Source organism: Zonotrichia leucophrys, chromosome 14 (assembly GCF_028769735.1).
Source record: "Zonotrichia leucophrys gambelii isolate GWCS_2022_RI chromosome 14, RI_Zleu_2.0, whole genome shotgun sequence".
Classification (NCBI taxonomy): domain Eukaryota; kingdom Metazoa; phylum Chordata; class Aves; order Passeriformes; family Passerellidae; genus Zonotrichia; species Zonotrichia leucophrys.
The window spans coordinates 3,129,789-3,151,559 of NC_088184.1; the positions used below are offsets into that span (position 1 = coordinate 3,129,789).

The 21,771-nt window shown below is 52.7% G+C and overlaps 4 protein-coding genes across 11 annotated transcripts in view; 2 read left to right on the top strand and 2 right to left on the bottom strand.

Annotated features, from left to right (window-relative positions):
* Positions 1–15,640, top strand: part of RHBDF1 (rhomboid 5 homolog 1) — a 39,182-nt gene extending 23,542 nt beyond the window's left edge. For all 7 annotated transcript variants that reach the window (XM_064725582.1, XM_064725577.1, XM_064725576.1 and 4 more), the window contains 15 exons: positions 524–737; positions 2,735–2,941; positions 3,747–3,869; positions 4,011–4,171; positions 7,012–7,263; positions 9,099–9,210; positions 9,950–10,024; positions 10,571–10,732; positions 10,838–10,938; positions 11,667–11,730; positions 12,136–12,230; positions 13,135–13,210; positions 13,681–13,781; positions 14,045–14,198; positions 14,890–15,640. In XM_064725582.1, coding sequence (XP_064581652.1) covers positions 524–737; positions 2,735–2,941; positions 3,747–3,869; positions 4,011–4,171; positions 7,012–7,263; positions 9,099–9,210; positions 9,950–10,024; positions 10,571–10,732; positions 10,838–10,938; positions 11,667–11,730; positions 12,136–12,230; positions 13,135–13,210; positions 13,681–13,781; positions 14,045–14,198; positions 14,890–15,309 — 2,317 coding nt within the window. In that variant the 3' untranslated portion in view covers positions 15,310–15,640. The remainder of the gene's footprint in view (positions 1–523; positions 738–2,734; positions 2,942–3,746; positions 3,870–4,010; positions 4,172–7,011; positions 7,264–9,098; positions 9,211–9,949; positions 10,025–10,570; positions 10,733–10,837; positions 10,939–11,666; positions 11,731–12,135; positions 12,231–13,134; positions 13,211–13,680; positions 13,782–14,044; positions 14,199–14,889) is intronic.
* A 117-nt stretch (positions 15,641–15,757) lies between these two features.
* SNRNP25 (small nuclear ribonucleoprotein U11/U12 subunit 25) lies at positions 15,758–18,474 on the bottom strand. 2 transcript variants are annotated; one of them, XM_064725585.1, is made up of 6 exons: positions 18,346–18,474; positions 18,178–18,268; positions 17,995–18,100; positions 17,837–17,911; positions 16,768–16,830; positions 15,758–15,831 (listed from the first exon to the last, which is right to left on the bottom strand). In XM_064725585.1, the coding sequence occupies exons 1-5, from the start codon at positions 18,469–18,471 to the stop codon at positions 16,776–16,778; spliced, it is 453 nt and encodes a 150-aa protein (XP_064581655.1). In that variant the 5' UTR covers positions 18,472–18,474; the 3' UTR covers positions 15,758–15,831; positions 16,768–16,775. The 2 variants fall into 2 exon arrangements, with proteins under 2 accessions (XP_064581655.1, XP_064581654.1); XM_064725584.1 differs by having other exon boundaries at positions 15,758–15,956.
* Positions 18,475–18,483: 9 nt separating this feature from the next.
* Positions 18,484–19,078, top strand: POLR3K (RNA polymerase III subunit K). Its single transcript, XM_064725587.1, has 3 exons — positions 18,484–18,617; positions 18,736–18,823; positions 18,894–19,078. The coding sequence occupies exons 1-3, from the start codon at positions 18,507–18,509 to the stop codon at positions 19,019–19,021; spliced, it is 327 nt and encodes a 108-aa protein (XP_064581657.1). The 5' UTR covers positions 18,484–18,506; the 3' UTR covers positions 19,022–19,078.
* A 348-nt stretch (positions 19,079–19,426) lies between these two features.
* Positions 19,427–21,771, bottom strand: part of GTF3C1 (general transcription factor IIIC subunit 1) — a 40,725-nt gene continuing 38,380 nt past the window's right edge. Inside the window, exons 36-37 of the mRNA XM_064725564.1 lie at positions 21,445–21,637; positions 19,427–19,803 (exon numbers count right to left, since the gene is read on the bottom strand). Of these exons, the coding sequence (XP_064581634.1) occupies positions 19,582–19,803; positions 21,445–21,637 (415 nt within the window). The 3' untranslated portion in view covers positions 19,427–19,581. The remainder of the gene's footprint in view (positions 19,804–21,444; positions 21,638–21,771) is intronic.

Genomic DNA, 21,771 nt, shown 5'->3' on the forward strand with positions numbered 1-21,771 from the left:
GAGGAGGTTAGAAACCCTGCAGCATGAGATGGAGAAGTTAGGGAGGTTCTGGGAGTGTGGAGGGGAGGCTGGGAGAGAAAAGAGATTTCTGGTGGTTTTGGGACAAGTCACAGAGCTGTGAAACAGTACAGTCTCACAATGGGGACCTAGAGCTGGCCTGAAGATGGTAAGTGTGTGCAATAGATGGTTTTTAAAGTAAAACACCTTTCACCAAGTTATTTTCTGAATTTCTGTATCATTTCTTTTCCTTTATTTTTAGAAAAACTCGGAACAAACTGTCCTTTGCCCACAGTGAATATCTCCTGTCATTTTTCTTCTGTCTTAAGAGACAGAATGCTGTTGATGGTCAAACATTTCTGGCCAGCATCTGTCAGGTTGAGGACAAGCTGCGAGATGCTCCTGGGCAAGAGTTCTGTCATTGAATTGGGGTGGGCTGGAAGTGACCACCAGGGCTTTGTCTTTTCACCTGCACAGTCCAAGCAAACATCCTTCTCCTTAGCACTTGTCTGCTGGCATCTTTCAGAGGCACAGCAGACTGGTTTGGGGTGAGCAAAGACAGCGATGCCACTCAGAAATGGCAGAGGAAGAGCCTGCGGCACTGCAGCCTGCGCTACGGGAAGCTCAAGCCTCAGGTCATCCGGGAGATGGACCTGCCCAGCCAGGACAACATTTCTCTGACCAGCACAGAGACCCCTCCTCCTCTCTACGTGGGGCCCTGCCAGCTGGGCATGCAGAAGGTGAGTGAGCTGGGACAGAGGGACAGAGGCAGGGCCATGGCTGAGCTCCCTGCTCGCTGCGTTCAGCGCGTTGGCAGCCGTGACCTGTCTGCGGGCTGAGCTCTGCCCTGGCACGTCTGGGCTCTGTGCTCAGACACTTCTCACAGCCCAGGTACAGTTTGGCAGCTCTCTCTCCCCACCAGTCTTATTGGCTGAGATCCCTCAGCTGTTGTGGTGGCTCAGAGCTGTGTTTGTCATGCTGTGACTCTGGTGATCAGGGGTGTGCAGCATGAGCAGCAGCTCTCAGCTCAGGCTTTCTGCTGCCATTTGGAAGGACAGAATTGTATTCTGCTATGTTGGATGTGCAGTAGCAGGGCTGGAATCACTGGGGACATTTGCTCTGCCCCAAGCAGAATGTAGGCTGTAGCACAGCTACTGTCCCCATAGAAACCTGGTTATATTTTAGGACTTTGAAAAGTGCTGCATCAGTGGTGCTATAGCCCTGCTTATGGGTCCTCAGAAGTGGTTTTGAGTGTCTGCAAAGGGCACCTGGGTTTGGTGCTGCCTCCTGCTCATTACTTTTAAGTGTGACCCAAGGGGGCAGGGCCCAAATGAGCACATGCAGTGACCAGAACTAACCACAATATCCAGCTCTTCCCACTGCTCCTCTCAGTGACACTAATTGGTGTGGTTGGTGGCTGGGCTTTACTGAGTGAGTGGGAAAACAATTCCTTCCAAAGCAGGTCAGTCTGTGACCTGCAGCCTGGTGGCAGCACTAAAGCAGAGGAGAGTGTAGTGAAATTTTCAATCACATTTTGCCTTGTTGTCTTCTTTTCTGTTAAATGTCTTGCACCTAATATTTGCTCACAGGAGACTTAGAAATATTGTTGAGCTGTATCTGGGCTAACAGTAAATCAGAACGTGGTGTCAGTAGGTGTGAGCCCATTAAGCTTCCTGTTGAGTGTGCAACTGTGGATTAAAAAAGCTCGTAAAACCTTGGGATAAAGCACAGAGGTCTTATGGAAACCACAGCTGTGATGATGTAAGGACAGAGCAAGGTTTGTAGCTGAAGGCAATATTTTCATTACGTTGATTCGTATGTTTGGAATAAGTGAGAGCACTGGCCTGAGGAGTCCCAAAGAAGGGCTTGCAGCTCCTGGAAGCTTGCCTGCTTTATCCAGCTGTTAAATTTAATTAATGGAAGCAGATGTAAATATACAGTATAGTTTCAACAGGATAACAGGAAACTGCTTAAGTCCTGGGCTGCCCAGTATCAGGAAGGAAACTAACTAAAGAAAGAACATTTCTGTTTTTAGGGATTTCTCAGACTCCTATTTAGGCAGCACATTCTCTGACTGTTGAGCTCATTGGCATGGGAGACAATGAAACCAAGAGCTTAGTGTGACTGTGTTCACAGGGGTCTGAGGATAAGGGAAGAGACGAGGATCTGACTCCATATTTCAGAAGGCTGATTTATTATTTTATGATATATATTATATTAAAACTATACTAAAAGAATAGAAGAAAGGATTTCATCAGAAGGCTATCTAAGAATAGAAAAAGAAAGAATGATAAAGGCTTGGGTCTTGGACAAAAAGTCCGATCCAGCTGACTGTGATTGGCCATTAATTAAAAACAATGACATGAGACCAATCACAGATGCACCTGTTGCATTCCACAGCAGCAGATAATCAATGTTTACATTTTGTTCCTGAGGCCTCTCAGCTTCTCAGAAGGAAAAATCCTAAGGAAAGGATTTTTCATAAAAGATGTCTGTGGCAGCTTAGGAAGGGCTGGAGGAGGGTTGGAGTTTTATGTGAGGTACTGGAATGGACTGGTTGACAATAGTCAATACTAGCAAAAGAAAAAAAACAAACAATAGGTTATTCCTATTGTAGAATTGCTTGTTGGTCCCTGCAGGCTGGTTCCTGGTCAGTCCCTGGAGCCATGAGGAGAGAGGAGGTTTGGCAGGACAGGCTTTGGGGGTGGCTGGGCTGACGGGCTGCTCCTCTCGGCAGATCATCGACCCCCTGGCGCGGGGCCGGGCGTTCCGGATGGCCGAGGACACGGACGGCTGCAGCATCCCCCACACGCCCATCACCCCCGGGGCCACCTCGCTCTGCTCCTTCACCAGCTCCCGCTCCGGCTTCAACCGCCTCCCGCGGCGCCGCAAGCGCGAGTCCGTGGCCAAAATGAGCTTCCGGGCGGCCGCCGCGCTGGTCAAGGTACTGCCTGCCGCAGGGCATGGACCACGGGGGTCTCTGCCCTGGATGTGGGCAAGGAGCTGCTCAGCAGAGGGGTGGGGAGAGCTGTGGTGGAGGGAGGAAATGGAGTCACCTCCTGGTGGGTTTCGGCCATGTGTACAGGAGGCAGGATTGGCAAGAAAGTGGGGATGGTGGTTCAGTTTTGGTACGGGTCTTGATTTTTCTGTGTTGGCCTGGGGACTTTGATTCCCATGGACAGCAGCCTCAGTATTCTAGCAGGTCCAGTTCAGGCTGTTCTGGGCTTTTGGGTGGTCCATGTGCACCTGGTAAGCAGCCAGGGAAGAGCAGAAATACCAGAGGCTCTTGCTGTACAAGTGTCCTGGTTTGAAAGGAAGTGAGTTTTTTTGGGATGCTGCGGTCAAACCAATAGGTGCTCAGATTTGAATATTGGCACCTGGTGTGGTCACTGAGGACATGGATATGCCTCTGAGAACACAGAGGGGTAAAAGCAGAGAACTCCCAGGGGGAGCTCTCTTGGTTCCCGTGGGTGAAAGAGGTCTCTCCATCCTTTTTGCTGTGTCCATTAGCAGCCATCACTGTGGTTTGGCCGGACACATTGTCCAGTATGTGCTAGAGGAGCAAGAGGCAAGCCTGGAGGTGGGTGCTGTGGGTTTAGAAGTGGAGTGACAGCTGTATCTCACCAGAAAGGTGTCACACATCAATCTGCTGTGCTCCAACCAAGCTCAGCACGTGGGCTGCCTGTACCCTGGCTGGGGCGGGTTTGTGAGGTGCTGGCAGTGCCCCATGTCCCTGTCCCTGGCTGCAGGGCCGCTCTGTGAAGGACAGCACCCTGAGGAGGGCCCAGCGGCGCAGCTTCACCCCCGCCAGCTTCCTGGAGGAGGACACGGTGGATTTCCCAGATGAGCTCGACACGTCCTTCTTTGCTCGGGTGAGGGGCAGGTCTGGCGTGGTGCTGCCAAAGGCAGAGCAGGACTCTGCTTCTGGCAGGACTGTGTGTTGCAGAGAGCAGCACTGCTCTCTCAGGTGGGATGTTGGCTTCTTCTGATGGGGCTGCTGTCTGTCTGCCCAGGAAGGAGTCCTTCATGAGGAGCTCTCCACTTACCCCGATGAAGTGTTCGAGTCGCCGTCAGAAGCTGCCATCAAAGATGCGGAGGTGAAACCTCCAGATCAGACAGATCTCACAGGAGGTGCTTTGGACAAAAATGAGCTTGAGAGAAGCCACTTACTACTGTGAGTATCTTCATGGTAGCTGCCAAAGCTTAACATGGGGTAGCCAACCCGTTTGGAGTGGGGAAGCCAAGATGTGAGTGCTGTGGGTGCTTGGTGCAGGGCTCAGAGCAGTGCAGGGATGGGTGTTCTTTAAATCCAGCTGAAGACCTCCTGCCCCAGCTACCCATGATGTGAAAGGTGACTCTGAGGCCACTTCTCCAGCAACTTCCAGCTTCATAGTAATGTGTTTCAGAGATTATATCATGCCTTGAGGAAGCAAAAGACACTTAAATCAACTGTAAGGATGCTGAGGGCCCAGCCTTTGGCTATGGAGAGCAAAAGTGAGAAAGCTGTTGCCATTGCCACAGTCACCAGTAACTGTTCTCATGCTCCAAGGAGCGGTGAAGCATTGCAGTGTGTCAAGCTGGGCTGCATTCCTCACTTGAAATGAGAGAAAGGTGTGGCACTGGTGCTGAGAGCCCTACAAATATGTGGGTGGTGCTGTTCTGTGTGCCTGGATTTTTTCCACCTGAGTAACTGGTACTGAGTAATTGCTCTGTGCTGCTTCCGAGTCAGCTCACCCCAGCAGAGAGCTCTGCTGGGTGTGAACATGGAGCAGACAGGGAGGTCCTTGTTGTGGTTCTGCTGCTCTCAGCCTGTCTTGCTGTGCTGGCACTTTCCCTTCAAGTGTTTCCAAGAACTTCACTCAGTTTAACATAAGGGGAAGCACAAATGGTGGGAGTTTGTTGTCACTCCTCTGAGATGGCTTCAGTCTTCTTGGTTCCCTTTGAATCTCCTTAAATAGTTTTATTTATTGAGGAAAATATATTTTTCTCACCCTTCAGAGAGCTGTTGTCAGAGTCACAGTTGGGTGTCCTTTCACGTGGTGAGGTGTTTGTTTGGGCATGGGGAGATTTCCAGCACTGCAAACACTGGGAAGCAGCATGTGCACCCCACAGAAACCACTTGACCTCTTGGGCAGGAGCAGGCTGCAGTGGAACCTGCACCTTCTGCTGCAGAAGGACTTCCCAAGGGGAAGCTGGGATATTCAAATGCATCTTCTGCAAGGTGCAATATGAAAAGAGCTGAAGTTTCCAGCAGTATTTTGGCTACAGGGGTTCAGATTCTCCCTTATGCTGCTGCTTGCCTGTACTTCAGAGCTGTCATGATCTCTGCAGACACTCCAGTCATGTTTCAGAAGAAAGGTTGTTGGCTGTTTTCTCTCAGCACTTCTGACAGGCACTGTCTTTGTGCAGAGTGGGACATTTGGGAAGCCAGAGGAGGTGCACTGGACTAGAGCAGGTGTCAGGAGCATCTCTCCTGCAGGGCCAGGCAATGAGGAAGGGGAAATGGGAGGGAGTTGGGTTTTTTTGGTTAGATCTGAGTGCTGCAGATGTGACCTTCACACTGCTGTCTAAGAGCAAGGAAATACAAATTTATCTGGATGTGATAGAGTCTTAAAAAGTAGGTGTTATTCACCAGTAACCTGTGCAATGTTAATCAGATCTATTTTGACAAAAAAGCCTTGTTTTAGCTCGGGATGCTCAGGATTTTTATTGTGTTCATGAAGCCTGCTTTGCTTTATTCTGAAAAATGCACACATTGGTACAAGTAAGGGAGGAATGGAAGAAATATTGGGAGAGGTAGCTGGTACAGCTTGCAGCCTCTGTAAGACAGTGCTGCTTTCTTGGTCTGGGAAGCTGCTTGGATTCACTTTTGTCCAATTTGCCAGTCCAGCGACATTGAAGTGAGATACTGAAGTGACATTTAAAGGTGGCTATTTCCACTGCTGGGCTAAACTCCATTCTAAACTTCCATTTCATAGCAGAGGGCAGAGTAAGAGGATTGAAGTAGGGGAGGGAGCAGACACACCTGAGGCTGCAGAGGTGCTGTTGCAGCCCAACAGGCTGCAGCTTTAAAGCCTTGAGAGCTCCTCAGTGGTGGGGCTTAGCTTGGCACAGCAGCCTTGTGCCACTCTCTGTGTGTTTGCTGTGCTTTCTGCCACTTCTGTGCTTTTCTGTCCTGACTCTGTGTTACCCTTTAAAATACAACTCCCACTTCAGGGCTGCTGGAGGGGGTGGCACAGACAGAGGCTCTGCTGCCACCAAAGGCCATGGAAAGGCTGGTCCCTACCTACTGCTGTGCTTTCTGTCACTTCTGTGCTTTCCTGTCCTGGTTGTGTGTAAGATTTTCGAACACAGCTTCAGGACACCTTGTCTGCCATCAGTGTGGTACAGACAGAGGCTCTGCTGCCACCAAATACCACGCAAAGGCTGGTCCCTACTTCTGTGCTTTCTGCCACTTCTGTGCTTTTCTTTCCTGGCTCTGTACAACCCCTTGAAATACAGCTCCCACTTCAGGGCACCTTGTCTGCCATCAGCTGCTGCCCAGCCTGAAGGGGGTGGCACAGACAGAAGCTCTGCTGCCACCAAAGGCCACGGAAAGGCTGGTCCTTACTTCTGTCCTGGCTCTGTGTAACTCTTTGAAACACAGCTTCAGGCACCTTGCCATCAGCTGCTGCCCAGCCTGGAGGAGGTGGCACAGACAGAGGCTCTGCTGCCACCAAAGGCCACGCAAAAGCTGGTCCCTATTGCTGTGCTTTCTGCCATCAGCTGCTGCCCAGCTTGGAGGGGATGGCACAGACAGAAGCTCTGCTGCCACCAAAGGCCATGCAAAGGCTGGTCCCCTACTGCTGTGCTTTCTGCCATTTCTGTGCTTTCCTTTCTTGCCTCTGTGCAACCCTTTGAAACACAACTTCAGGGCACCTTGTCTGCCATCAGCAGGTGGCACAGACAGAGGCTCTGCTGCCGCCAAAGGCCACGCAAAGGCTGGTCCCCACTTGTGTCCTGCTTTTGTTCCAGCCCCCTGGAGCGCGGCTGGAGGAAGCAGAAGGACGGGGCCCTGGCGCAGCCCAAGGTGCGCCTGCGGCAGGAGGTGGTGAGCGTGAGCCCGCAGCGGCGCGGGCAGCGCATCGCCGTGCCCGTCAGGAAGCTCTTTGCCAAGGAGAAGAGGCCCTACGGGCTGGGCATGGTGGGCAAGCTGACCAACAGGACCTACCGCAAGCGCATCGACAGCTACGTCAAACGGCAGATCGAGGACATGGATGACCACAGGTGGGAGCTGCGCCATGGGGGTTCCCCGTTTTGGGGGTGGTTCCTCACTCGGGGTCACCAAATGTGGTGCTGTTGGCAGGGAAGAGATGAGAATCTTGACTCCATGTTTCAGAAGGCTGATTTATTATTTTATGATATATATTATATTAAAAGAAAATATAATTCGTGCTCCTACTGAGCCTCTACCGACAAGAAAATACCTAACTCTCAATGGCACGCCAAGCACATTCTTATCACATAGTAGACCCTAGCTCCTGACCCATCCTAGGAGCAGCCACTGCTCTCCTAAACACCTCAGGACTAACAATATGATTCCACTACGACTCCCCATGACTCCTTATTCTAGGCCTACTCTCCACTATTCTCATCATGTTCCAATGATGACCTGACATTCCAAGGCCACCATACTCCCACTGTACATAAAGGACTACAAAAGAAAATCATATATTAAAACTATGCTTAAAGAATAGAAGAAAGGATTTAATCAGAAAACTAGCAAGGAAAAAAATGGAATGATAATAAAATCTTGTGACTGACCAGAGAGTCTGAGCCAGCTGACCATGATTGGCCATTAATTAAAAACAACCACATGAGACCAATCACAGATGCACCTGTTGCATTCCACAGCAGCAGATAATCATTGTTTATGTTTCGTTTCTGAGGCCTCTCAGCTTGTCAGGAGAAAAGATCCTAGCAAGAGGATTTTTCATAAAATATGTCTGTGACAGGTACCAGTCATGGGTTTTTCTAGGTCTGGATTGAAGGCACTTGAGACAGTAATTCATGTTCAGACTCAGGTGTTTATTATTTCTTATCAGTAAAACAGTCTCACTGCTGTGAGACTGACTGTTCAGCAGCTTTTCATTAGAAGGCACAAAATGGCCAACAATCTCTTGTTACAAGGTCTTTTAAGACTAAACTATCCAATTAAGAGCTGACACCTAGATTATTTCCCTTTTAACCCAATAACTGATCCCAAAGAGCTGCAATGCGGACTTTTCTCCCCAATTACAAAATGCTACCCAAATCCATAAAGAAGAAGAAAGAAAAAGCATGAAGAAAAAACCCAGGATGACACCCTGTGCCCTCCATCTTGCTTCCATCCACAGCAGACTAAAAATCCCAAAACCTAAATTTCCCACCTAAGTGATCCACCTACACTACTCTCTATAATCTGTTTCACACTTTTGTGGATTCCAGTCTATCTTGAAGTCTAAGAAACTTTCTCTATGAATGAGGGTCAAAGTCAGTGCTGCCCTGGGGGTCAGGGCACCCCAGAGCAGAGAGAGAAATATTGGAGTGCCCTGAGTTGCTGAGTGAGGGATTGCTGCTGGCCCTGGGGAACTCGGGGTGCTGCTGTGCCCCCCATCTTTGTCCCTGGGAGAGCAGAGCCAGCTGCAGCTGTGTTTGTGTCCTCAGCCAGCAGTCTGGGGCCTCACCCAGCTCCCCACGGTGTGTCTGTGTCTCTGGTGCCTGGAGGGACTGAGGTCTCTGTGCCACCAGCACTGTCCTGTGGGGAACAGCAGGGCTCAGCTGTCCCTGCCTCTGGGCATTGACCTGGAATGATTATTTCAGAAATGCAGCACAGTTCAGCACTGGGCTTTGGTGTCCCATGGATGTTTTCTTGGGAAAGGGTGGTTGTCCAGGGTAATGGGGGAGTCAGAGTGAACAGGTTATTGCCTCCTGTCCTGAGCACTCCTAGGTGATCCTGGCTGTGTACCCCAGATTTTGGCAAGGTTTCTGGGGGAAAACAGCAGCTTTCCCCCTCTGTTCTGTTAGCAGATGTAATATGCCTGTGTTTCTGCCTCTGATCCTTTCCCCTTCCCTCCTTGCAGGCCTTTCTTCACTTACTGGGTCACCTTTGTGCACTCCCTCATCACCATCCTCGCTGTGTGCATCTACGGCATCGCCCCTGTGGGGTTCTCACAGCATGAAACTGTTGATTCAGTAAGTGGTGCCCCTGACATGCCTGGAGTGTGATGGAGTTTAGCCCTCAGCTCCTTGCCTGCCTGGCTGGGTGCCTGCAGGGTCCCTGGGAGCCCCACACCCCCTTCTGTCCCTCCTGCAGCTCCCTGATGTCAGATTATATCTGGCACAAAGCTTCCAAACAGCTTGTTCTCCTCCTGGTGGAGACCAGAAGGATGATCAAGGCAAGGAAATACTTCAAACCAGAGCTAAGTTTTTGCTACAGTTGCAAGATTTTGCTTCTGCCAGGGGCAAAACTGACTTGTCTGACTTTGGGAGCTGATTTGAAGCTGTTTGTAGCCTTCCCACACGTTGTTAAAGGTTTCTGGGGTACAGATATCTCTACAGCCATGTCCTTGCTCCATGTAGGAGATGCCTGGGGAGCTTCTCAGCTGCATATCTGACAGCTTTCAGAACACCTGGGCCTGCACTGCCTCTGGGTGCTGCCTGTGCTGCTCAGCTCTGTGGAGCTTTGTGCAGGCTCAGGCCACTCCAAGGGCTCCAGGCCCTGGGATTTCTTGAAAGTTGAAGCAGACAAAGATAGACATTTTGAATAAAACCTTAACTTGAAGGTGCCCACACCTTGATGGCTGCAGAAAAACAGATGGAGGGAGTTGTGGGCACTGTCTTTGGCTGTGGGGATTCCTGTTCATCCTGGGGGCTGTTTTCACCAGTCCCTGGGGGCTGGAGCTCAAAGGGCTCTTGCTTTCTCTCCTTGTAGGTCTTGAGAAACAGAGGAGTTTATGAAAATGTCAAATATGTTCAGCAGGAAAACTTCTGGATCGGCCCCAGCTCAGTGAGTGCTGTTGGTGGGACGGTTGGTGGGTGGGGGATTGTTCTGCAGCTGGGCCACCCCACGGACCAGAGCCCTCTGCTGCGTGGAGCTCAGGGATCTGCTGTCACTGTCAGGGAGCAGCAGTGCTCCCAGCCCAAAACTACCCTGCAGAGTGGGGTGCCTGGAGGTTGGGATGGACCTTGGACCCTGTTCTTACAAAGACAAGCATGGGGTTAGAAAAAATGCAGGAGTTGTATGGTGTGTGACAGCTTTCCTGATGCCATTCCCCTGGGAAACACAAAAATGAAGAGAAAACGTCTCAAAGTTTTCTTTCCCAGCCATTTTGCTGGCCTTTTCTGGGGCTATGGGCAGAGAAATCCCTGAGCTTTTGTTCTGGACCTGTCTCCAAAGCAAATATGGAAATGTGCATGGTGTGTGTTGGGCCTCATCATGCAGGACTTGTCCCTGGCCCTTGAGTCTGGCTAGGGCTACCCCAGCAGCTCCCCCAGCCTGCTCTGCCCAGGCAGTGATTGCCTTGGCTGAGCTGAGTGTTTCCATGTCTGGCAGGAGGCCCTGATCCACCTGGGGGCCAAGTTCTCCCCGTGCATGAGGCAGGACCAGCAGGTGCACAGCTTCATCAGCGCCAAGCGCGAGAAGGAGAAGCACTCGGCGTGCTGCGTGCGCAACGACAAGTCCGGCTGCGTGCAGACCTCGGAGGAGGAGTGCTCAGTGAGTGCCACGGCCCTGCTCCTGCCAGCCCTGCAGCCTCAGGGCCACTTCTGCTCCTGTTTCTTCCCCTGGCCTTCCTGGTGACACCTCTCCTCTCTCCTGCAGTCCACGCTGGCCGTGTGGGTGAAGTGGCCCCATCACCCCAGCACGCCGATGCTGGCAGGGAACAAGAGGCAGTTTGGTTCTGTGTGTCACCAGGACCCCAGGTAGGTCCTGCTGGCCCTGCTGCCATCCTTGGGAGGACAGGGCTGCTGTGCAGTCAGTCCCAGGGCAGTGGATTGCTGGGTGAGGCAGCAGCAGCTCTGGAGGGGTGTGGGCAGTGATGTCCTTACACTGCAGGGGAGGCTGATGCAGGATGTGATCATATTTCTGCTCACCCCTGTTCTCTGTTGTGGGCTGCTCACTTGAACAGAAGCCTGTTGTGAGCTGCTCTTAACCCTGTTCTTCAGCCACTGTGACTGTTTCTAGAAGCATAATTTAAAATTTACTAAGCCTGAGAGTCTTGGGTGCCTTCCTCAACCCTCTCCCTGTCCTCACCTGCTCCCTGCACAATCCCCTGCTTGGGGGGCAGCAGTCCTGAGCCTAGCACCCCTCTGTCCAGGAGCCCAGCCAGCTGCTGGCTGCCCTGGCACAGTCACTGTGGCTGATGTAGAGCTGAAAGCAGCTCAGTTCCTGTCCTTGGGGTGTGTCCACCTGGAAGAGATCCAGTTTGTTGCTGGGCAGCTGTGTGCTCTGTGCCTTTGTGATCTCTGCTGGAAGGAGGCTGAGGCTGTGACCAGCATGGCCTTGGCTGATCTGGTCTGGTGTGTCAGTGTCAGCACCCAGGGGCACAAGGAGCTGTGGAATGGGCACAGGCAGAGTGTGGGAATCCTCCCTGGTGCTGGGGAAGGGTATTTTCAGGCTGATGTGTGCTTTGTGTGCTTTGTTGCTGCAGGGTGTGTGAGCAGCCAGCCTCGATGGAGCCCCACGAGTGGCCCGATGACATCACCAAGTGGCCGGTGAGCACGGCCAGGGGGACAGTGTGCCATGGGCAGCTGCCGTGTGGCATTTGCATCCCACTGTGCTGCTGGGAGGGCAGGGCCTCTGGTGCAGCTTCTGCTGCTGGTCACAAACACCAGCTCAGGGCAGCCGTGCTCTGCCCAGCCAAGACAGAACAACAGAAGCTGTCCTGTGCCAGCTAAAGCCCTGGATCCTGTCAGGGTAACGGAGATGGAAACCAGCTCAGCCTCGGGCTGGAGAGGAGGTGTCAACTGATGCTCAGGCAGATGGAGTGTCAGGCACCATCCTGCTGTCACAGGGAGCTGTGTCTGGGATCTGGCTTCTCCCCAAGGGGCTGGTTTGATTTTACCCAGCCAGCAAGCAAAGCTGTGGCTGTCTGACTGCAGCCTGTTGTTGTTTTCCAGATCTGCACAAAAAACAGTGCTGGGAATTACACCAACCACCTCCACATGGACTGTGTGATTACAGGCCGGCCCTGCTGCATTGGGACCAAGGGAAGGTAGTGAGTTTTCCTCTATGGAGGGGCTGGGGGTTGGGGTGAGACATGGGGCCCTTTCAGCTTGTAGACACAGCCATTGCCTTCCTTGTCCTTTCCACACACAGCCCAGAGCCCTGCTGGGAAGGGGAGTTGGACAGAGCCATGACAGGACTCCCAGGTGGAGCAGGAGTCTGGGATGAGCAGGAGTTAGCAGCCAGCCTGAGGCTGGCACAGCAGGGTATCTCACTCAGCTGCTCCTGCAGTATGGAGGATTTGGATACCAGTTTGGAGGGATTCTGCTGGGCAGTCCTGCCCTTTTCCTTAGGAATGGCCAGCTTGTTCCTGACAGGCTCCATTGTCCCCAGCCTGCATCCATGGGCACTCAAAGGAGATGCCAGGAAATGGCCCACTCTGGCTTTGCAAAAGAGGAAGATTCTGTTTTTCTCATGTTATCCCTGAGCTTGATTACTAACCCAGTGCTTGGGCTTGGCTTTCCCTGCTAGGGAGAAAAATGTGTGCTGCCCCAAGGAGTTTCTCTGTCCCTGAGGGTCATGACCAGGACACTCTTGACATAGCCCCCCTTCCCCTCTGCCAGCTGCAGAGGCACAAGACTCCCCCAGTCTGAGACACAGCTTCCCCAGGCTCTGGTGGTTATTCCCAGCTCCAAACAGCAGCTTTAGGATCTGTCTTGGAGCCATGGCAGGTCTGTGGAGCTTCCCTGGAGGAGAGAAGCAGGAGGGGTGTGTGGAGAGGCACTGGGCTCAAATGGGAATGTGTTTGTGCCTTTGCTGTGACACTGCAGCATGTCAGGGGCAGCTGAAGGCATCAGCTCTCATGGATGGGAGGGGAAAAGGAGAGTGGGTGGCCTGGGAGGGCACAGGAATGCTCCATTGTGCTTTCCCTGTGTGACTTGTGCCTCCTGCAGGTGTGAAATTACCTCCCGGGAGTATTGTGAATTCATGCGGGGCTATTTCCACGAGGAGGCGACGCTCTGCTCTCAGGTGAGGCTGCACCTGGGGGGTTCCATGGCTGCCCTCCTCCCTCCAGGTGCCCTCAGCAGCGTGGCAGATCTGGGGTGGCAGTGCTGCAGATCAGGTGGGAGTCCTGTGCCCTGTCCCACCCTGCTGCTCCTGGCTGGAGTGGCAGAGTGGCTGCATCTGTCCCCATTTGGGGACAGTTTGGGACTTGGCTGGCAGCTGTGACAGGCCAGCATGGGGCCACTGTGACAGCAGTGGGAGAAGGATCCAGTCTGCTCCGTGGGCAAGCAGATAGCTCAGCTCTGGGTGCTGGGGTGAAAAATGAGGGCTTAAAGCTGCCACAGAGAAGGGATGGGGTTGTGTAAATTTGTTTTGGAGGCAAGGCCTGGGACTTGGTTCAGAGAGAAGCGGGAGGGGAGCCCCTCTTCCAGAGCTGTGTGCAGTGTGCCCTGGGCTTGGAGAAGGACCCCTCTCCACACCCACTTCTGCCCTAGGTGCACTGCATGGATGATGTCTGTGGGCTCCTTCCTTTCCTCAATCCAGAAGTCCCTGACCAGTTCTACCGCCTCTGGCTCTCCCTTTTCCTCCACGCTGGGTAAGCAGAGGGGTAAAAACTTCCACTGTTGGGGTGGGGGCACCCTCAGCCTGGGGACTGCTGTGAGGGCTGTGGCTGTCTCTCGTGGGGACACAGGGATCTGGGCTGTGCTCTCTGCCAAGGTTCCATCCTGTGTTTGTTGGGAGGGATTAGCAGCATGGCTAAGGCCAGAGCAGGGACTCTGAGCGAGGCTGGGGACAGAACATGAGCACAGGGGTGACTGCAGTGGCTGCTGCTTCAGCTCCTGTATCTGCACTTGGCAGGATCCTGCACTGTCTGGTTTCAGTGTGTTTCCAAATGACGATCCTGCGGGACCTGGAGAAGCTGGCAGGATGGCACCGCATCTCCATCATCTACCTGCTCAGTGGCATCACTGGCAACCTTGCCAGTGCAATATTCCTACCCTACAGAGCAGAGGTGGGTCTCCTGCAGCCCAGGCTCCTGGTAACTTGTCCTGAGCACAACCCTTCTGTACATGCCTGTGCCCCTGTGGCTGAGGCAGAGCCACCAGAGCTGGGCTCGGCACTGCAGCCTTGGCACTCAAAGATGGCACCACACCATCATTTAACTGCTGAGCAGCACCGTCCCCCAGGCACCATGGGCTGTCCAAGTCACTGCCTGGGCTGGCTGCAGGAAAAAGGCTGCCTCTCCTAACAGATGGGGGATTGTCCAGCCATGGGGTGAGAGAGGCCCCAGGCAGGCTCAGAATCAAGTGTGGTGTCACACACCCTCCACCTGAGAGTGGCAAAGAGCGGAGCTCCCCGTGCCCACAGGAGAGTGCAGGGCTGGAACCCTGAGCCTTCCAGCTCCTTTCACAAGGAAAGCTCCATGGTGGGTGGGGGGAGCCAGGAGACTGCCTTCAAGGGCTTCTCCCCTCTGGAAACTTGAACCAGATCTGCCCTCCTTAGTCTGTTCTGGCCTCACACCTTGATCCTAAATCCAACCAGGCCCCTTTACTCCTGGCACCCCATTACATGGATGAAGTTGCAGAGTCTCTTTGCCAAGGAGAACAGGAATTGAGTAAGAAGTAACTAACTCCTGGAGCTGGCTGCAGAGGCCAGGCAGATGGCACGAGCCTGACATTATCTGTAATGCTCTTCTTCTGCAGGTTGGCCCTGCAGGATCCCAGTTTGGAATTCTGGCCTGTCTCTTTGTGGAGCTCTTCCAGAGTTGGCAAATCCTGGCACGCCCATGGAGGGCTTTCTTCAAGCTGCTGGCTGTGGTGCTCTTTCTTTTTGCCTTTGGCCTCCTGCCTTGGATCGATAATTTCGCTCACATTTCAGGATTTATCAGTGGTTTCTTCCTCTCCTTTGCCTTCCTGCCCTACATTAGCTTTGGGAAGTTCGATTTATATAGGAAACGATGCCAAATTATAGTTTTCCAGCTCATCTTCATTGCACTCTTCTCAGGACTGGTGATTCTGTTCTATTTCTACCCCATCAAGTGCGAGTGGTGCGAGTTCCTCACTTGTATACCCTTCACAGACAAATTCTGCGAGAAATACGACCTGGATGCACAGCTCCACTGACAGCAAAGACTGCCTTCTCGAGCAGGCCCTGGAGATGGACTGTCTTTGCATTTGCTGTGCCATGGGGACAAAGCCTCTAATCCAATGACACTTCTAACCCTGCCCGTGGTTAATTTAAACTGTCTCCTTAGCACTTGGCAGGCATGGTTTGCCTTATCTCAGAAGACTCTGAAAAACAGAACGTTTGTGCCTTGTTCAATTGTATTGAACCTTTTCTGCTGCCATTATTTTTATTACACTAGTTTCAATACTACATTTTTAACCAGAGTTGTTTACTACTGCTAAGGTGGTGATTAAACGGTGAGTAGCGTTTTAGCTACTGTGAATTGTTCTGAGTAGTCTGTGCCTACCTTTGTTATTTAATCTCACTCCTGCTGTTTCATGTACCCTGTGGAGCACCCAAACCAGCCAGATACACATCTGCAGCTGGAAATAAGGGCCTGAAAAGTCTTAGAAAACTAGAGGGTCTCTTTAATCCCTGGAATCCACATACAGCTCAGAGGCAAACACCACAAACAGCAACTGTAAAAAACATGAGAATGTCCAGTCAATGGAGTTTGTTCCTCTTTGAAGTGTGACAGCCTTTTCCTCCAGGAAGATGCTGAATCCACAGTCTGGTCTTGGTAGGGCTGGATTTTCTGCTCTCTCTGTTTAAGAAATATTTGTCAGTGACAGTAATGACTGCATGCTGGGCTTTTCTCACCATGCTGCCATGATGGAGGGACCAGCCAGTGCCAGAGGTGCCTGCTGGTCACAGGCACCCTGGAGCAGGTGGCTGTTGTTAGGGCACACATGTTATTACATTGGGTCTTGAAAATATGGCAGTGTTGAAAGAAGAATTAAAGGTAACTGTGGTCCAAAAGGAACAGTTTTTAACCCAGCCACCCAAAGCAGCAAAACAACACAAGGCTGTGGACAAGCTGCTCTTACCCCTGTTCTTCAGCCACTGTGGCTATTTCTAAAAGCATAATTTAAAACTTACTAAGCCTTAGAGTCTTGGCCACATCTTGTGTTTGTGTGCACAACTTTCTCAAAATAGCAGTGTTAATACCAGAATTATGTCTGCATGAGTTAGAAACCCAGCCATGCTCCTGGAAATGATTTCCAGACATTTAAAAAGCCTAAAAGAAAGCAAGGTCCTGGAAGCAATCACAGCAGCAAAGGAACACTGTGCTTAATGAGTCTCAAGACAATGTAGAAGCAGACTGAGAGTCTAAACAGAGTCAGCTATTCCTGCTGCTGCTCCCAGTGTGTGTTACCTGAAGTAGCTGAATTATCATTCCCTGCCCCAGAGGAGCACAAACAACACTACCAGGATGTGGAAACAGGCACCAGCCTCCTGCAGACATTCAGAATACTCTGCCAGCCAGCAGGGAGCAGCAGCATCAGCTCAGAGCCTCAACACCATGGCCTGGGGAAGATGAGGAGCTGGGAGCTCAGGGGACATTCAGCACTTACCCCACAGGTCACTGGCGGAGCTTCTTTATGAAGCTGACCTCGTCCCGGTTCCTGATGCCGTACCTGCACACAGAGTGAGGCTGTTACCTGCCAGCTTCCCAGGGAAAGCAGCTGTGAAACCCCAGAGCTTCATCTTTCCCAGGGACAGAGGGACTCCTGTGCTGTGCTCTACTAGAGGACACATTAAAATTCTCACTTGTGTATCTGGGATGTGCTGCCAGCACTGAAGGAGCCGCTGATCTGCCTTTAACTGTAACAACCCTTTAACTGTAACAACCCTTTAAATGCAACATCTGTGCCCTAGGCTCACTCTTCCAAGGACAGCTTTGATTTCGGCTGTCTTGCTGAATTTTTAGTACTTCAGACCAACTTTTCTTGCTGGTTTGCAAGAGGCTGGCAGACACAGCACTGCAGGGAAGTGCTTCATCCCACCTCCCCTCAAGAATGGGCAGGGAAACCTGGGCGTCACCTGTCAGTGTTGTTACCAGACTGTCTGAGCAGCTCCAAAGATCAACACCAATCCCTGGGTTTCCTCTTTGCTTGGTGTTCTTCATAGAATCACAGAATGTTATGGGGTTGGAATGGACCTTACAGAGCATCCAGTCCCAACACCCTGCCATGGGCAGGACACCTCTCACTAGGCCAGGTTCCTCAAAGCCTTATCTAACCTGGCTTTGGCCACTGCCAGGGCTGGGGCATCCACAACCTCCCTGGGCAACCTGTTCAGTTCCTGTTTGCTGCTCTTTCCTATCCTATCCTGTGCTGAGCTGAGTAACTGTAGCCATGTGCAGGAGTTCGGGAGGGATGGCCAAGGGTTCTGTGGGGTGCTCTGAACTGGCTGAACCCAGCACAGGATGGTGTTGGGTGAGGATGAGGAAGCCCCCAAGGCCAGCCCATCCTGCAGAGAGCCTCTGAGTCTGTCTGTCCCACTGCTGTGGGCAGTGCTGTCCCACCTCGCAGCCAATGTCCAGCACAGGACCCCGATCCAGGGCACAACCTCCCAGCTCAGCCCTGCCCCGGGGATGCTGCGTGGGCTCCTCTTAGCCCCCCAGCGCTGAGAGTTACTCACTCCCTCAGCTTCTTCCTGTCATCCGCCAGCTTCTCTCCATTGAAGGTGAGGTGGTACGTCCTCCATATGTACTTCCTGCGGGAAAAACACTCAGGGGCAGCCGCGGGAGCGGGGCCGGGCTGGGATGCGCTCCCTTGCCGCCCCCCGGCCCCGCTCACCAGCTGAGGTGCTGGACACCGCCCTGCCGGGCCTGCCTCAGCTGGATGTGCCGCCGCAGCGCCTTCTTCAGCTCCAGCACCGAGGCGTTCTGCACCACCACCACGGCTGCGGGCGGGGAGAGCCGGGTCAGGCCCGCCGCCCCCGGCCCGCGCCCGGCCCGCCCCGCCCGGCCCCTCACGCACGCACGGTCTCGCCGTCCGCCTTGCACACCCGCACCGTCATGGCCTGCCCGTACTCCAGGGCCACCTGCGAGCCGATCTCCTCCGCCGTCACCTGCGGGCGAGCGACACGGCTGTGAGCGCAGCCCAGCCCAGCCCAGCCCAGCCCCACCGGCCCGGCCCCGGGCGCACCTGCGGGGGGAGGTCGCAGAGCAGCGGGTCCTGCACCAGCCGCGCCAGCGCCGCCTGGAACAGCTCCAGCACCTCGGCGTGCGCCAGCTCCTCCGCCGGCTCCTCGGCCGGCTCTTCGGCCGCCATCGCCGGAAGGGGCGGGCGGCGCGGCGGAACCGGCGATGCTGCTCTTCTGCCCGGCCTGCGGGAACGTGCTGGTGGCCGAGGAGGGGCCGCGCTGCCACCGCTTCGCCTGCACCACCTGTCCCTACGTGCGCAATGTCACGCGGAAGGTACGGGGGCGCGGGGGCGGCCCGGGGCGGGGGGCCCGGGGCCCGCTGAGCCGTGTGCCCGAGGCCCGGTGCTGTGTGCCCGGGGCCCGCTGAGCCGCTCCCGGTGCCGGTTCCGCAGGTGACGAGCAGGAAGTACCCGCGGCTGAAGGAGGTGGACGATGTGCTGGGCGGCGCCGCGGCCTGGGAGAACGTGGACTCCACGGCAGGTAAGGCCGGGCCGCGGGGCCGCGCGGGGCTCGCCGGGCCCTGCCGGCCCCTCACGGCGCTTTCCCGCAGAGCCGTGCCCCAAGTGCGAGCACCCCCGCGCCTACTTCATGCAGATCCAGACGCGCTCGGCCGACGAGCCCATGACCACCTTCTACAAGTGCTGCAACCCGCAGTGCGGGCACCGCTGGCGGGACTGAGGGGCAATGGGATCACAGTTATTGCTGCTCCTGCAATAAACGCGGCACTGCGGGCAAGCTGCGGCTCTGCGTGGTTGTTTGGGCCGGGCAGGGAGGGGAAGCAGGCTCCAGCAGGGGTGATAAAGTCGTGCCCTGCACACCAAAACACCCGTGCTGTGAACACAGACAGGCCTGAAGGTAACCGTGCTGAAGCACGGTGAGGAAACCCTAGCCCTGAGCACAGCACAGAAGGCAAAGCAGAGGTAAAGTGTTACCACTATGGCCTTACAAAGAACCCAAAATGAAAAAAAGAGGCTTTGCTGTGACCTGTGAAAACCCCATCAGTTAAAGCAGGAACTACAAACTACACACTGCAGCCAGTTACTGATAAAAGGAGAATGTGCTTCAGGTAGGATCATGTATTACTTGTGTTTGCACATCAAGCTTTATTCTCAGTTTAAATACATTCAGAAGTAAAAACGATAAATAATTTAATAAAAACATGATGGAGCACAAATTGTAACATTTAATCTCCATGAACACTCCCCCCCACAGGCTAAGCCAATTTCCTATGACCCCTTCTATCCAGGGATAATCTGCACCCATTTATTCCAATTCATGTCGCAGGGGAACACTCTCCCCAGCCTGAGAGTACAGTCTATTGTAGGCTCATAGTAGATGGTTGGGCTTTCACTCAGTTTGGGATTCTGTAGTTGTTCATCCACAACTGGCTGAGAAAAAAGTGACACTGGGGATGGCTTTTTCATGTAGAACCGTCTGATGCAACCAAGAGTTTCCAGACCCTGCAAAAGAATTCACATATTTTAATATGCTGTGAATGCTGCTCTAGCTACAGTGTTCTCAGAAATGTCGGGCAATTTATACCAAAAGTGGCTTCACTTGAGCCCCTGAAGAGCCCATGGTTACAACACAAAGGTAAAAAGGATAAACAGCTTAATAAAACCATGCAAGTTCTGGCTATAACTGGATATATGTAGTTACTTTCAAGGACAGTGATTGATACATGGTTACTGATACAGAAGGAGCTCAGCAACAGATGTCAACATTTAGGACCAATCACAAAAAATTTTAAGGCTGCTGTACATGTCAGTCCCAGACTTCTGTGCCAGTCCTTGTTAATGGTTAATAGGTGTATGACAAGCTCTGTCTGTGGTTTCTAAATTCTTAGTGAATTTATTGGTGCAGAAGTTAGATTGAAGTTCCCCATTCTGTAAAATGTAGAGGTAATTAAATGTTTGATTTTGTGGGTTTGAATTCACATTGCCCAGGAATCCATTCTGGAGCAGCCAGAACAGGACTGGCAGCACTCCCAGCTGGCACTGTCACCTCAGGGCACAAGCCCTGGGGAAGAACTGGCACATGGACACTGGAAAATGGATTTCCAATTAGCAGGGAAGTCATGCTTTTGGGAAGGCCTGCAGGATTACTGCTCTGCTTCAGATTCTGAATATTTATAGGAAAAAAACATAAATCAAAGTTCCATTTTCAAAGCAGTGGCAACTGAACGTCAAGATGTGGGAATAAAATTACAAGAAACTCAAAATTTTCTTGCCATTCTTTGTTTGACAATTAAGGACCTACAGGCAGGTCAGAAGGTCTGATTTACACATTGTCTAGCACAGACACATGTCAATTTGATTCTCATGGCAGATTACCCATTTAGAAGGCATATAAGAAAAAAAAATTTAAGAAGAATTAGATTATCTGTGGTATATGTATTATCTGTATCCCCCAGAGTGGGGACTGGAACCAGAGGATCTTTAGGGGGTTGAGCAGCTCCAAAGATCACCCATCCTTGGGTTTCCTCTTTGCTGGGCATTCTTCATAGATCATAGAATATTACAGGGTTGGAATGACCTTACAGACCTTGGGTTTCCTCTTTGGCATTCCTCAGAGGATCATAGAATGTTACAGGGTTGGAATGGATCTTAGAGACCTTGGGTTTCCTCTTTGCTGGGCATTCCTCATAGAATGTTATGGGGTTGGAATGGACCTTACAGACCTTGGGTTTCCTCTTTGCTTGGCATTCTTCACAGGATCATAGAATATTACAGGGTTGGAATGGATCTTACAGACATTGGGTTTCCTCTTTGCTGGGCATTCTTCATAGGGTCATAGAATGTTACAGGGTTGGAATGGACCTCATAGACTTTCCAGTCCCAACACCCCTTCCAACCCAAACTATTCCATGATCCTGTGATTACCACTGCATCAAACAGTTTCATGCACTCTTCAGCAATGACCTGGACTCCACCCTCCCTGCAGATCCATTTCAGAAGCAGGTTCAGAGTGTGAAATCACGGGTACCCCAGGCTTCCCTCCTCCCTCGCTGCGAGCACAGCTCTGGCTGTGGCTCCCTGAGGCCAGAGGGAGCACTGGGCTGCTCTCCCCGTGCCCTGGGCTCCACGCTGTGCTGGCTGTACCTGCAGGATCTCCAGCACGGCCACGGGCTGCAGGACGCCGCTGTAGTGCTGCAGCAGCCCCGCCTGCGGCACGCCCGGCTTGCTCATCACGTGGTAGAGCACGGCCTCCATCATGCCCTTGCACACCGGCTGGTTCAGCTTCCCATCCACGATCCTCCACGGCCTCCCGACGAAGGACACGCTCTCACAGGCCCTGCCAGACACAGGGAAAGCTCAGCTCTCAGGAGTTCTTTGGGATGGGTTTCTCATCGTTGTAATTTCTGCCTAACAGAGATCACTGCATCCCTTTCAACACAAGTGTAAATCCTGTGGCTGCTCTGAGCAAGG

Bases quoted from the DNA above. Each gene is read 5' to 3' on its own strand.
- SNRNP25 (XM_064725585.1), bottom strand. From the start codon at position 18,471: ATGGCGGCCGAAGAGCCGGCCGAGGAGCCGGCGGAGGAGCTGGCGCAC. The intron at 18,269-18,345 runs GTGCGCCCGGGG...GCTCGCCCGCAG, and splicing joins TCTGCGACCTCCCCCCGCAG to GTGACGGCGGAGGAGATCGG. The intron at 16,831-17,836 runs GTGAGTAACTCT...CTCTGTGTGCAG, and splicing joins GACAGGAAGAAGCTGAGGGA to GTACGGCATCAGGAACCGGG.
- POLR3K (XM_064725587.1), top strand. From the start codon at position 18,507: ATGCTGCTCTTCTGCCCGGCCTGCGGGAACGTGCTGGTGGCCGAGGAG. The intron at 18,618-18,735 runs GTACGGGGGCGC...CCGGTTCCGCAG, and splicing joins TGCGCAATGTCACGCGGAAG to GTGACGAGCAGGAAGTACCC. The intron at 18,824-18,893 runs GTAAGGCCGGGC...GCTTTCCCGCAG, and splicing joins GAACGTGGACTCCACGGCAG to AGCCGTGCCCCAAGTGCGAG.